Raw genomic sequence first — 13,087 nt, 5'->3', positions numbered from 1 at the left:
CTCTCTTTCCCTCTCGCTCTCGCTCTTTCTCTCTTTTCTTTCCGGGAGATAATGTGAATTGCCAAAAAGACCACGACGCCCAGAGACTCTCATTGTGCTTCTGGAGTTGTCGTGGATACCTTTTCCGCGCTCAGAAACGCTTTTACTTTCTCACAACTGCTATTTTCAAAGGCCACAGAGATTATTTGTCGGGTTCTCAAGTCCATTTCTTCTGTAAATAATGTAGAAACTTTGTTAATCTGTCACTAGAATCATGTGACTCCCTTAAGAACTGCGTAATGTCATCTAGAGGCTTTCGAATGGAGTGGAGATGTAGCGTACAGGAGAATTTCAGAATGTGGTCTCTTCACACATAGGGTTGTATTCTGAAACATATTTGTACCACATCTCCATTGTTTTTTTAAAGATTCTAGTTGAAGCTGCACTTTTATAGGGTGTATTTTGCGAGTCTAGCGACATGTGAACAAAATATTCAAAATGTTAACAGGAGAAACACTCTTGATAACCCGGCTGACCATCTCTGTGGCCTTTGTGAATAGTCATGGTGAGAGAACAAAGGGTTTCTGATTATGGGCCACGGACACACACACACACACACACACACACACACACACACACACACACACAAAGGCGGATCACGTTCAAGAACGCAAAACTTTCTAGTATTCTCGTTATAGTTTGCCAATTTGCACAGAACATACAGCGAAACGGACCTGCAGTATGTATGTAACAGTCCTCTCATAAACGTATACCAAAACGAACGTGGAGTTATGTGTACAGACTCTTTATAACAAGTATGAACAGTACTTTCTATTACCCTACGTACTCTTTGTCTTATTAAATTAATATATAACTAAGCAAACCTGTACTTCTTGTAAAGCCTATATTAAACAGTGATATTATCTGAGTTATCGGTATGTAGCGTAAGATTTCTCATTATTCTAGATATCCCTGGAAATCATCATACTTTTACTACTGTTCTAATTTCTTCACATTTTGTCCTTCCTTCCTTCTTATTTCCTTCTACTTTCCTACTTTTTTTCTGTCCTGTCTTACTCTACGTATTTCTTTATGTTATTCACGTTCCTTCCTTCCTTTCGTCTTTCATCTCTTTCATTCTTCTTAGTTTTTCTCATCAATATTTCCTCTTCACCCTGACCATGTAGTTGCTCATAAAGTTCTCATATAATCCGAAAAAAAACAGTAGGATTATCTGAATTATCCTTTTATAATGTGTAATTTATCTCATTATCCCTACCATCGTTTTAGTTGGTGATTTACTGCACAGATGTAACGAAACACGCATTCAATTATCAGCGTAGTTCCACGAATAACAAATGCCAGTAACGCAGATTCGCTCTCGTATCAATATGCATTCACCAAATAACAATACCTAAGTTGTGCGGATGCTCTTCATCAAACTGCAGTGTATAATCTACTCCACAGCCCCCGACCTGTATTAATTAGCACGTTATTCATAAAGATGAGTGAGGGAGGGAAGATGAGTAGTGAGAGGGAGAGGGACAGGGAGAGGAGGGAGTCAGTGTGAGAGGGGATAGAAAACACCACCTAAATTACACTTCCTCATAATTTTTTCCCCTGTATTTTTTTGATCGATAAGTGTTTGTTTTGCTAGTGGTGGTAATGTTCAGTGCCTCGCGTTGGTGTGTTCTTTTCCCAGCTCTTAATTATTACCCTCGGCATCAGAGCAGCTTGTTTTATACTTTCGGGGAAACCAATTCACACCCGCCCACTGTTTGCTTGGTATTACGTATTTGAAGGCGATACATTATGGGATATTAATGTTACTTTGTTGTTCTAATGGAAAAAGAATATCCTCTTATAATGCTTCCTCGCTCTCTCTTTCGCTCGCTCTTGCCTGTTTGTTTTCTTGCTTGCTATGAGTACGTATGTGTTGGTGTTTATGACTCAATTTACTTCTGGTGTGTGTGTGTGTGTGTGTGTGTGTGTGTGTGTGTGTGTGTGTGTGTGTAGTGAGTAAGTGGGTAAGCTGTCGTAAAACAAAGCCACACACACACACACACACACACAGAGAGAGAGAGAGAGAGAGAGAGAGAGAGAGAGAGAGAGAGAGAGAGAGAGAGAGAGGAGATTAGTGTTATTTAGAGTGAGAACATTTTCCTAGTCAAGGCACAAGGAACAAATGTTATCAGTGTTATCGGTGTTGGGAAGTGAATCGGCTTCTTGCACACTGATTCTCGCGTATAAGGGAACGTAGAACAGAAGTCAATGCATGAGTGTTATTGGTAATTCAGAGAGAGAGAGAGAGAGAGAGAGAAAGGAAATAGCTCTCTTCATTATTGGATTCAACCTGCAGCTCTTCCCAGGCCACACACACACACACACACACACACACACACACACACACACACACACACACACACACACACACACATGATAGACACTACTTTGTTAACGCGGAGTAATGTAATGTTCTACTGTATGATGTACTGCGACCGTGGGTAGTGTTACTCAGCCATTCCACGGGAGACAGCTTCGGGAACAGGCTCTGCTCCGCCTGGCAATCCGCTTGCCTTCTCTCTTTGACTGGTTCTCCTATCCTGCACAGCCAGTCTACCTCTACAGTCCACAGTCTACTGTCTACAGTCACATCCCAGTGTCTAGACTGTAATTCTACATCATCACGCTTACTACAAGCTTCATCTAGCCGCTACCGACTACAAGTCTCGCTCTGGCCACCGGCTACTTCTCAAGCCTCCATGGCTACTCGCTACCAAGTCTACCAAGCTTCAATACGCTTTGTATCTTACAATAAACACAGGGAAAGGCCCCGGTGTTTCTCTTCAACCACACCAGAACATATTGATGGTGCCAGCGGTACCAGGACACACACACACACACACACACACACACACACAACGAAACAAAACTAGGCGAGGCAAAGCGAAAAATACTTCCCAATCTGCGCACTTCCTATAAATAAATCCATTTCAGGAAATAATACATACAGCAAGAGAGAAGGGAAGGGAAGGGAAGCAAGGAGGAGATCGCAGACACCACCAACGCAACTCATAAAAAAGCACAAACCGTATCAATATTTCATGGAATCCGATACGAAGCCACAGTACGTACAATTTTTTTTTCTTCATTTTTATCTTCCCTTCCATGAGTAACGACATCCTGGAAAACAGTACTGCGCCTCTTTGTGGTTTGGAATTTATGTTGTACACTTGTCAAAATTTAGTATCGACGAATTGCAGCGGAGAGAAATTAATGGGTGGGCGTGTGCGTGTGGGCGAGAGATAGCAAGAAGAGAGAAAGAATAGAGAGCGGTGGGTACAATAAGGGAAAAAAGCGAAATGTTAGAATAGAAAATAGGGATAAATGAATGAGATCAAATAGAGAAAGATACCAAAATAATTCGCGGCTCTCAAAACGAACGGGCGTATCTCAGATTTCTCGATTTTTCAGGAGAGCGATCTAAAGTTTTTTACCAAATGCTTTCATTCACTACTAGAACAGTTTTAAAGGTATTTAGGTGCAATGAACTTCCATATGTAGACGAAACGTTGAATTTTTTAATGCATAAACTCAGGTTGTCATTGAATGAAGTTTTTAGGTATATTTAGGGGAGAGAAGATGATACGCCTGTTCGTCTTGTGACCTAAAGTTTTTTTTTAAATGTGAGCGTTTAGTTACGCCACAGATACGCCTGTTTGATTTGTGACTTACATTTCTTTTATAATGTGAAGTTTTAGTCGAAAGGATGTATTTCAGTTCTTTAGCCTGAACTGCCAGGTCGAAGGGGTGTATCTCATGTTTTTTGTCACAGCGTAATGGTTACATACGGCAGTTAACACCTTACACTGCTTTGTTTTGTCAAATATTCAATGTACAGATTTTATCTAACTTTTTGTTATCACCATCTTCTTCTACAGTATATATAGAGTAACTGATGATAAACACAACTCTCAATGAGAACTGAAAAAGCCCCAAAACTTACCTAATTTAAGAGCAACAGAACTCTCGACCCACCCTTGGCTTTGTGTTTTGAAGACGACATTATCGCAGTTTTCTTCGGTGAATTATCATAAAAAAGAAAACGGCTTGAACATGGAACGTATGGGTATCTACATTAAAATTGATACAATATACCTTTTGAGTTAACACAAACAGGCGTATCTTGGCATACGCCCACTCATCATAATGACAGCGTATATCCTTTTCGTAACAAATGGGCGTATCTAAACGTACGCCTCTTTGCCATGCAACTATTCATCTTGTTTTGAGATACGTATATGATGAAAGACTTGGTATCTCAAAAACTAATGCACTTTGACATACGCCACTTTGACAGTTCGATAGATCTCGGCACAAGCATTCTGGTGGTGTTAATATCTCAATTTTGCCAAAAACTGAGATACGCCCGTTCGTTTTGAGAGCCGCGAATTATGAATACGAGTGAAAGAGCTGAGAGAGGTGGAGATAAAAGAAAGAGATAAGGAGAGGACGAGATGAGGAAGTGAGAGTTGAGTGAAAGTGAATGAAAGGAGGAGGGAGTAAATGAGTGAAATGAGGCGAAGTGAGCCGAGGAATGAAATTAATTAATGAGGAGATTACTTGAATGACTGAAGGAAGGGGACAGATAAGAGATGAGGGTGAATAAATCAGACGAAGGAAGGGAGTGAAGAACGAACAGTGGAAGGAAGAGGAACAGGGGAAGGAGGAGGAGAAAAGGATCAAACTCAGCAGAATAAGGAGGTGAAGGACTAGAAACACTCCTTAGGAACCCAAGAACTCTATCTAACCATCACTTACCAACACAAACTACTTTAAACATTTCCCCTTTCCTCCCATACCAAATTCCTTGCCTAAACTTTCCTCACCTTAATCATTTCCGTCCTAAGTGACCAAGATAACTATAACAACTAAACAACTACCTTTCCACCCCAGTTTCCTCCCCCTCTTCCCTCAGCTTCCCAGTCCTCCCCAGTCCTCCCTAGTGTCTCTCAAACCATCAGTAAGTAAACCATTAGCTCCTCGGTGTGTGTGTGTGTGTGTGTGTGTGTGTGTGTGTGTGTGTGTGTGTGTGTTACCTCTTCTCATTCCCTAATGCGGGTTATCGTTGCCATTACTATTCTTAAGCATCGGACGGAGAGAACAGTGTATGTGTGTGTGTGTGTGTGTGTGTGTGTGTGTGTGTGTGTGTGTGTGTGTGTGTGTGTGTGTGTGTGTGTGTAGGTTGGTAAGTAGATCATTCATGTCTTAAATAGGTCAAAATATATTAATGACGGAATTCCTTCATACTATTAAAAGAAAATGTCGTGCTTTCTTTCATATTCATTAATGACACTAATATTTTCACTCCTCACTTTAAATTCCCGTCTTCCGTTCTTTAACCGCTTCAATACTGGAACACATTTTTACCTTGAGGTTTTATTGACATTATTGACATTAGGAAGTCTATGGAGGTCAGAAGATTAATAGTCATTCATAGTCATCACCCACATAAGTTTCTGAAGCTGTATAAAATCACCAAATAATAGTCAGTAGAATGAATATGAAAACGCGTCATGCTACTCAAGGGGTTAATACATCCAGAATAAAGCTAAATTCACCGTCACGTCCTTGCAGGTCAGGACAAGCACACATGAGAAAGACAGCGGACGTATAAAACCCGTCACTCTATCACCTTCCCTCTCAATACCTCCCTCGGCGCCTCCTTCAGGACACCAACGCCCTGCACAACACGGTAAGGATCACTTTTCTGAGCTATTTCCCATCTTTCGCCCTGAGACTCTAAACGAAACTCTCCTTGATTCATGATTTTTCCTGTCGCTTGGGGGTCACGATCAGAGGTTGCAAAAAAGGTCGTAGGTTGGTAAAAAGAGGTCTGAAGTGTTTACCGACCTGCCTGGCTCACCTTGCACTTGTTGAATACGAATAGGAAGTTTGTAGGAAGGGAGAAATATTAATTGTTCTTGGATGAAGCGTGTTAAGGTTGTCTTTCTAATTGAAAACACATGCATGGAAGTTAAGAAAATATTTGCGTGTTCTCATTGTATTTTTTCTTTCTTTCTTTTCACTCTACATAGAATTATCCTTTGGGACTAGAAAGGAAGGTTTTAAAAAGGGAGAAGAGTAAATACGAGTAGTAAACAGTTTTTGGGGTGAAATGGGGTAAGATTCCCTCTGTAATTAATTCTATACACTGGGAGACCAACACAACATTTATAATTCTATATGCTCTAATACTACTTACCTTTCCTTTATCTATTTCGACCTAAATGCCTTCACTTAACTTTATTTATTTTTCTATTAATACCATGTGGGCTTTTCACGGGAATTTCTGGGCTAAAGGGGGTACTTTTTGGGGCACCTCCTATCTCAAAGCCTACCCGCTAGGAAGCCGTTGCCCCGAGTGAGAAAGCCCAACCTACACTCGTACCGTAGATAGGATTCGAACCCGTGCGCTTGGAGACCCCTCGGACCCCAATGTACACATGGTTCCACTGTACCACTGCAATTAAAACTTTAGGGAGAGTCTTAAGAGAACATTTCAACGCTATAATGTTACTTTTACTTTTACTTCACCCAGGTTTTGATGTGAATGCGTAAAATTATGTTGGTGTTTAATTAAATGTAGCCACGGAAGTGTTGAAATTAATTAGCTGTGTACGCCGTATTGTTTGTTTCCTTTTTATCAATCCCTTTCACGTATGATAGATTATAACTGACCTTAATCCCACTGGAGCTTTTAAAAGGGCATTATTTGTACTACTAACTAACTGATCCTCTTTTTCTTTTCCTTTTATTTCATGATCCATTTCATAACAAGACTGACTATAAATATAAACTCGCCTTCATTTTTATTCCCTCTCGCTATTAAGCCTTCAGTAATACCTCAAGAATTATATCATACAACAAACAAAAATAATGCGTTGATTCCACATACTACTAACAACTATTTTTAATCACGTACTGATGATTCTAGCCTAGAGCAGAACAAAGAAAATAGAAAAATGAACAAGGGAGAAAAAAAAAAAAAGACAATGCCGCTCTTAAAAATACAACTTCAGAAGATTCGAAAAAGTTGGCTAGTTTTAGTTGAGAGAGAGAGAGAGAGAGAGAGAGAGAGAGAGAGAGAGAGAGAGAGAGAGAGAGAGAGAGAGAGAGAGAGAGAGAGAGAGAGAGAGAGATATAACACCTCCCACAACGGACAGAGAACTCAGCCTGACCAATGTCTCTTTCTACACGAATTCTTGTAAAAATAATTAAACTGCAAGTGAGCGGAGCGAGGGGAGGACACAAACACAGGTGGTAATTAAAGCGGCCAGGTGCGAAGGGGACCAGGTGAGAACAGTCCAGGTGAGGACGAAGGAAAAGGAGAGAATGTTTCCACCACCACAGGACGAGGTGACCAGTGATGGGGTCTTGCTAGGCGACGTGACCGTGTGTGTGTGTGTGTGTGTGTGTGTGTGTGTGTGTGTGTGTGTGTGTGTGTGTGTGTGTGTGTGTGTTTGCGAGAGTTCGTGATTTGTTTCATTATAAAAAAAACTCAGATGTATTTAATTTTTTACTCCATTTACTCACAAACCACGTATTCCTTCCCATTCTTCTAGTCTCTCAACACACACACACACACACACACACCACACACACACACACACACACACACACACACACACACACACACACACACACACACACACACACACACACACACACACACACACACACACACACACACACACACACACACACACACACACACTAATCGTGTTGTTTTGTTGGGTGCTGCTTCCTTTTCCCTTCCTTTTTCCTTTTTCCTTTTTTCCGAGTGCACACTTTTTACACTTTTTTCCCTGGCTTTTTTTTCCGGAAGTGATTTTTTTTTTTTCTTTTATGGTGGGATTAATTATATGTATTGTTGAGTCTATAAGAAGCTGCTGGTGTTCTCTGTTGTGCTATTGTAAAACTCAAAGGGAAGGGATGTGATTAGCTGAAATAGGTGTTCTTTCATCATCTATTCTATATTTATCTCCTGAATGGCCATGTTTTCTGCATTTATATATTGTCATTGTTCATTTTTGTTCCTTTTATAGATGCAAGAATGATTCGTGTCTCTCTCTCTCTCTCTCTCTCTCTCTCTCTCTCTCTCTCTCTCTCTCTCTCTCTCTCTCTCTCTCTCTCTCTCTCTCTCTCTCTCTCTCTCTGAATTATTTCTTTTCATTTTTTTCATCAATGCTCTTGAGTGAGAGACTTTATGTTGTTGTTGTTTTTACATGTATAACTAAACTATCTATTGAGTCCATTAAGTTCTTTTGTTTCGTAATCCCTCTAGCACAGTTCAAACGTTTATTCAGTATAGGCTCTTTAAACCTTAATTAAATCTAAACTTGAATGTAAATAAGCTAGTCAACCCTTTTGATTCTTTCGTGAAGAGTAGTGTGTGGGCTTTCTTTCTCCTTTTTCCTCTTTCTTTTTTTCAGTCTTTTTTTTCCCCTAAGCCTTTCTTCCTGACTCATTAAAAACAATCAGTCAGTTAAACCCTGCTTTCATTCTCCTCCTGTCATCTCTTGAGCTTCTTTCTCTTATTAACTGGTAAACATTTCTCTTCCTATCGCTAGTATTATTTTCATCCTTTCTTGCATCTTGTTTTTTTTTTTTTTCTTTTTTTCAATCCTTCAGCTTTCTTACCATCACTACATCCATTCCCATTTTCCTTTTTTTATCTAACACTTTTCCATCAGTAGTAGTATTTCCATTCTTTCTTGCATCCTGTTCCGTTCCATCTCTGCTAGCTTTTTTTTTTTCAATCATTTGCTTTTCTTTCCATCACTACATCTATTCCCATCCCTTCTTCATCTAGTACTTTCCCATCGGCCATCACTAGTATCATTTCCATCCATTTTTGTATCCTGTTCCCTTCCATCACTGCTAGTTTTCTTTTTTTATTTCTTTAGCTTTCTTCCCATCTATTCCATCCCCTTCTTCATCTAGTATCATTTCCATCCATTTTTGTATCCTGTTCCCTTTCATCACTGCTATTCTTTTTTTTTAATCTTTAGCTTGCTTCCCATCACTACATCCATTTCTATCTCCTTCATCTAGTACTCTCCCATCACTACCTATTCAAACCGGTCCTTTCCTCAATTTTCACCTATCATCTCACAAACATTTTACTTTTCCATTACAACGAATTCAAGCTCCCCTTTTTTTCTTTTTCTTCCTCTCCCTATCATCTCATAAATATTTTTCTTCCCATCACTATAGCCACCTTCCTCTCATCCCTTGAACCCTTGCATCCTTGAACCCTGAAATCCTGGAACCCTTTAGCCGTCTCTCCTCGTGCTCCTTCAATTGTGAGCGAAAACACCCAAGTTGACGTTTTTAAGCTCAAACACCGAAGAGGTAAAAATGTATATTTGTATGGCAGCTCCCTTTGGAAATCTAATTATCGTCCTGAGCTTGGCGGGGTCTACTCTTTCCCGCTTCCGTCGTTTTGCTGTGAGTCTTTGATGATCACATTAATGAGGGAAGGATTGGGAAAAAGAGGAATAGTTGAGTTTTTTGTCCCGTCGCCATCTTCCCAGCTCTCCCCTTGCTGGCTCGCTCTCTCGCTCTCTCTCTCTCTCTCTCTCTCTCTCTCTCTCTCTCTCTCTCTCTCTCTCTCTCTCTCTCTTTCCCTCGTTCCGCACTCTACTTCGAAAACATAACACAATGGGGAACAAAAGCTCGTTGAAATGTTTTTTTTTTTTTCCGGATAGGATGGAGATGGAAGTGCATCGGAAAGGCCGGACGAACGTGGACTGTAATCCGTATACGTGAACATCACAACGTATTAAATGCTGTTTTGTCTTTTTGTTCGCGTCCACTCGACAAGAAACTCAAATCCATCGCTGTTTTTTATCGCCCATTTTTACAACGGACGAATGTAAAGCAAAAGAAAAGGAACATATTGCAACGAACTCTTTTTTTTTTTTTTATTGCATTCACTCGGAAGGAAACCTAAATCAATCACTCTTTTTCACTGAACAAAGGGAAAACAAAAGCGCATCAGCTATTGAAACTGAGGCGATGAAAAGACGCTTCCAGGAATGACTGAATGACAACTCTTGCTAGATAAGGCTTTGAATTCCCACTGCTTCGAGTCATTGGGGTGGGAGAGTTCAATTAAGTTTATATACTTCCTTAGCTCTCCGTGTGTTGATATGCCGGTCTGTGGGTGTGTGTGCTTCCCGTCTCACACTTGGCAATCCGTCTTTCTCCCTCCTTCCTCTCCTCTCATCCTCTCTCTCTTCCCTCCACGTTGCACCACACACTCATTAATCTCACTCATTATCAACGCCACAAAATCGTTCTCACAAACCCGCAGGACCGATACAGCACACGCTCTTGTGATCGTTTCCATCCTCTGAGGCGTAATGGTGCCCGGTCAACCTACACGCACAGCTTCAGGGCCCGTATTCAAAAACACTTTGCTCTTTTATCACCACGACTATTTTCAAAGGCCACAGTGATGATAAACTAGGTTCTCAAATAGTGTTTAAAAATATTTATCTATTAGTAGAATAATGTAACAGTAAAAACGTGCGTAGCTTCAACTAGAACCTTTACAAAGTAGTAGATGTGTTAACTATAAAGAAATGTTAATTTATCGCGAGAACACTATAAACCCTCTCCAAATCCGTGTAGCTTCAACTAGAGCCTTTGGAAAGTAGTGGAGATATTAACTGTGTCACAATAAACATTTTCAAAACCCGTGCAACTTCAACTAGAACCTTTGGAAAGTAGTGCCGGTGTTAACTTAGATAAAGAGATATTGTTAATTTGTCACTAGAACACTAACATTACAAGGTCTCACAAAAATCCTGTAGCGTCAATTAGACACTCTGGAAAGTTATGGAGGTGCGGCGCAGAAGTGGGTCAAAATATATATAATCCGCAGTGATGAGTGATGCGCGGGTTTCCTCACGGCAGCGCCAGTACAAACTCTCGCCTCAGCTCGTACGTAGATCTTTGTGAGTTTGAGTCTTAATTAGCACAAGTTTCAGTGTGTAGTTCTGCCCAGGGCTTCTCCGGGACTGGGTTGCCCCCCTCCTCTCTCTCTCTCTCTCTCTCTCTCTCTCTCTCTCTCTCTCTCTCTCTCTCTCTCTCTCTCTCTCTCTCTCTCTCCTTCAAATCTTATTCTCTCACCTTTCCTTTTTTTTACTTTCTATTCTCACTTCTTTAACCTTTTCTTTCTCCTGTCTCTTCCTCCACTCTTGCTCTCTCCCTCATGTTTCCCTCCTCTATTCCTATTCCTCTTGTCTTGCCCATTCTCTTTCTCTCTCTCACCTCACCTCTCCCTCTCTCTCCCTCACCTCATCCTCCCCCCCACGGGCTGTCGGTGATGAGGGGCGGTGCATCTTTCTCTCCCACACGCGTCTCATAAATACGAGGTACGATCCCACTTTTTTTCGACTCCTCGTATTTTTTGCACTTAGTTTTGGAGTTGTCAAAAGGATGGTGGAAATAGACGAAGGGGGAGGGAGGGTAGGGAGAGGAAGGTAGAGGGAAGGGGGTAGAAAGAGGGGAGAGGGCAGAGAGAATGGAGTAAGGAGAGTAAAGCGAGAGAGAGAGAGAGAGAGAGAGAGAAACTTCCACGCTCCGAGGTTTCTTTTCTCTTTTCTTCTTTTTCCCATTCTTTCAAATTCTTCACCACCACCACCACCACCACCACCCTTTCCTCTCACCAGGTGTTCCCCCTCTCCACCTGTTGCCGTGGGAACCTGCTAACATAATCAACACATTTCGGGGGTAGTAGAAAAAAACCTATGACCTAATTTCACGCTGTAGAAGTTAAAGTTACGGACTTCGACAAGCTTCCTGCGCCAAGCTTGAAAACAGAGACGAAAAACAGGTACTGAGATTAACTGGCAGAGAGAGAGAGAGAGAGAGAGAGAGAGAGAGAGAGAGAGAGAGAGAGAGAGAGAGAGAGAGAGAGAGAATGACTGTGTGGCTTTAGTTGAAGTTGCACGAATTCTCACGTAAATTGTTATTGTTTTAGTGATAGATTACTTTTGAAAACCCGGCTAATCATACTTGTGGCCTTGAAAAATTGTCTTGGTGTGAGACTAAAACGTTCCCGAATACCTTCCTGTATCTGGAAAGCTTAATTAGTCTCTTGTTAACCTGATCCAGCGTGACACACACTCGTAGCTTCCCTTGACGCTGGTGGACACAATAGATTTTGCCTCTCTGTGGTCTAATCGGCCAGCCAACCGCGGCAGCTCGAGCAACAGGCGCTGTCTCATTAGTACTCAGGGCTGGTGGCTGGCCGACCATCCCTCGAGGCTACAGTGGCTCCGATAATGACGCAGGGAGGGAGGGACGTGCGGAGATGAACAAGACAAAAGAGGTAGATGGACACTGGTGTTAAAAGATGGAAGGGGAGGGGAAGAGAAAAGGAAGGCAGTTGAGAAGAGAGGATATATAGTGGAGGATGACAGATATGGGGAAAAGAAGAGATATAAATATGTACGGAGATGGAGGGAAAGAGGAAGACATAGGTATTAAAAGATGGAAGGAGCGAATGAGAAAAGGAAAGGAGCAGAAGAGAAGAGAGAAATAAAGTCGAGGATGACAGATATGGGGAAAAAAAAGAGATAGAATTATAAATGGAGATGAAGATAGGAAAGGAAGACCACATAGATGTTAAAAAATCGAAAGAAAAAAGAATGAGAAAAGGAAAGAAGCAGTGTAGAGAGAAATATAGTAGAAGGTGACAGAGATATGGGGAAGAAAAAAGAGATATGGACGGAGATGAAGAGACAGAAGAGAGAGACGAACAGAAGTGTGTGAAGAGCGAAGGAAAAGGAATAGGAGTAGAATAGGAAAAATAGAAAGAAGAAGGGAAATAATGGAAGAAATATAGTAAGGCAGACAGAGACGTGGGAAAAAAGAAGAGAAGAAAGAATGGAGGAAGGGAAGAAATGAATAAGGGTGTAAAAAGATGGATGAGAGGAACGCATGGAAAGAAAAGACAGGGAAAAGTAAGACTGCAGTGAAGAAAAAAGGGATAAGAGAAATAAAGGAAATAAATATAGAGGCACAAAGTAGA

At 41.1% G+C, this 13,087-nt stretch overlaps 1 protein-coding gene across 2 annotated transcripts in view; it reads left to right on the top strand.

The window, feature by feature from the left end:
- The window catches only part of LOC123519523, a 225,821-nt gene that overhangs the window by 206,098 nt on the left and 6,636 nt on the right, over positions 1 to 13,087 (top strand). For both annotated transcript variants that reach the window (XR_006679031.1, XM_045280883.1), the window contains one exon: positions 5,617 to 5,734. Coding sequence is in view for 1 of the 2 variants with exons in the window: in XM_045280883.1 (XP_045136818.1) it covers positions 5,617 to 5,734 (118 nt within the window). In the remaining variant the exon portion in view is untranslated. The remainder of the gene's footprint in view (positions 1 to 5,616; positions 5,735 to 13,087) is intronic.

The sequence above is a fragment of the Portunus trituberculatus genome, chromosome 45 (genome assembly GCF_017591435.1).
Source record: "Portunus trituberculatus isolate SZX2019 chromosome 45, ASM1759143v1, whole genome shotgun sequence".
Taxonomy (NCBI): Eukaryota; Metazoa; Arthropoda; class Malacostraca; order Decapoda; family Portunidae; genus Portunus; species Portunus trituberculatus.
This window is presented reverse-complemented; position numbering and strand designations above follow the sequence as displayed.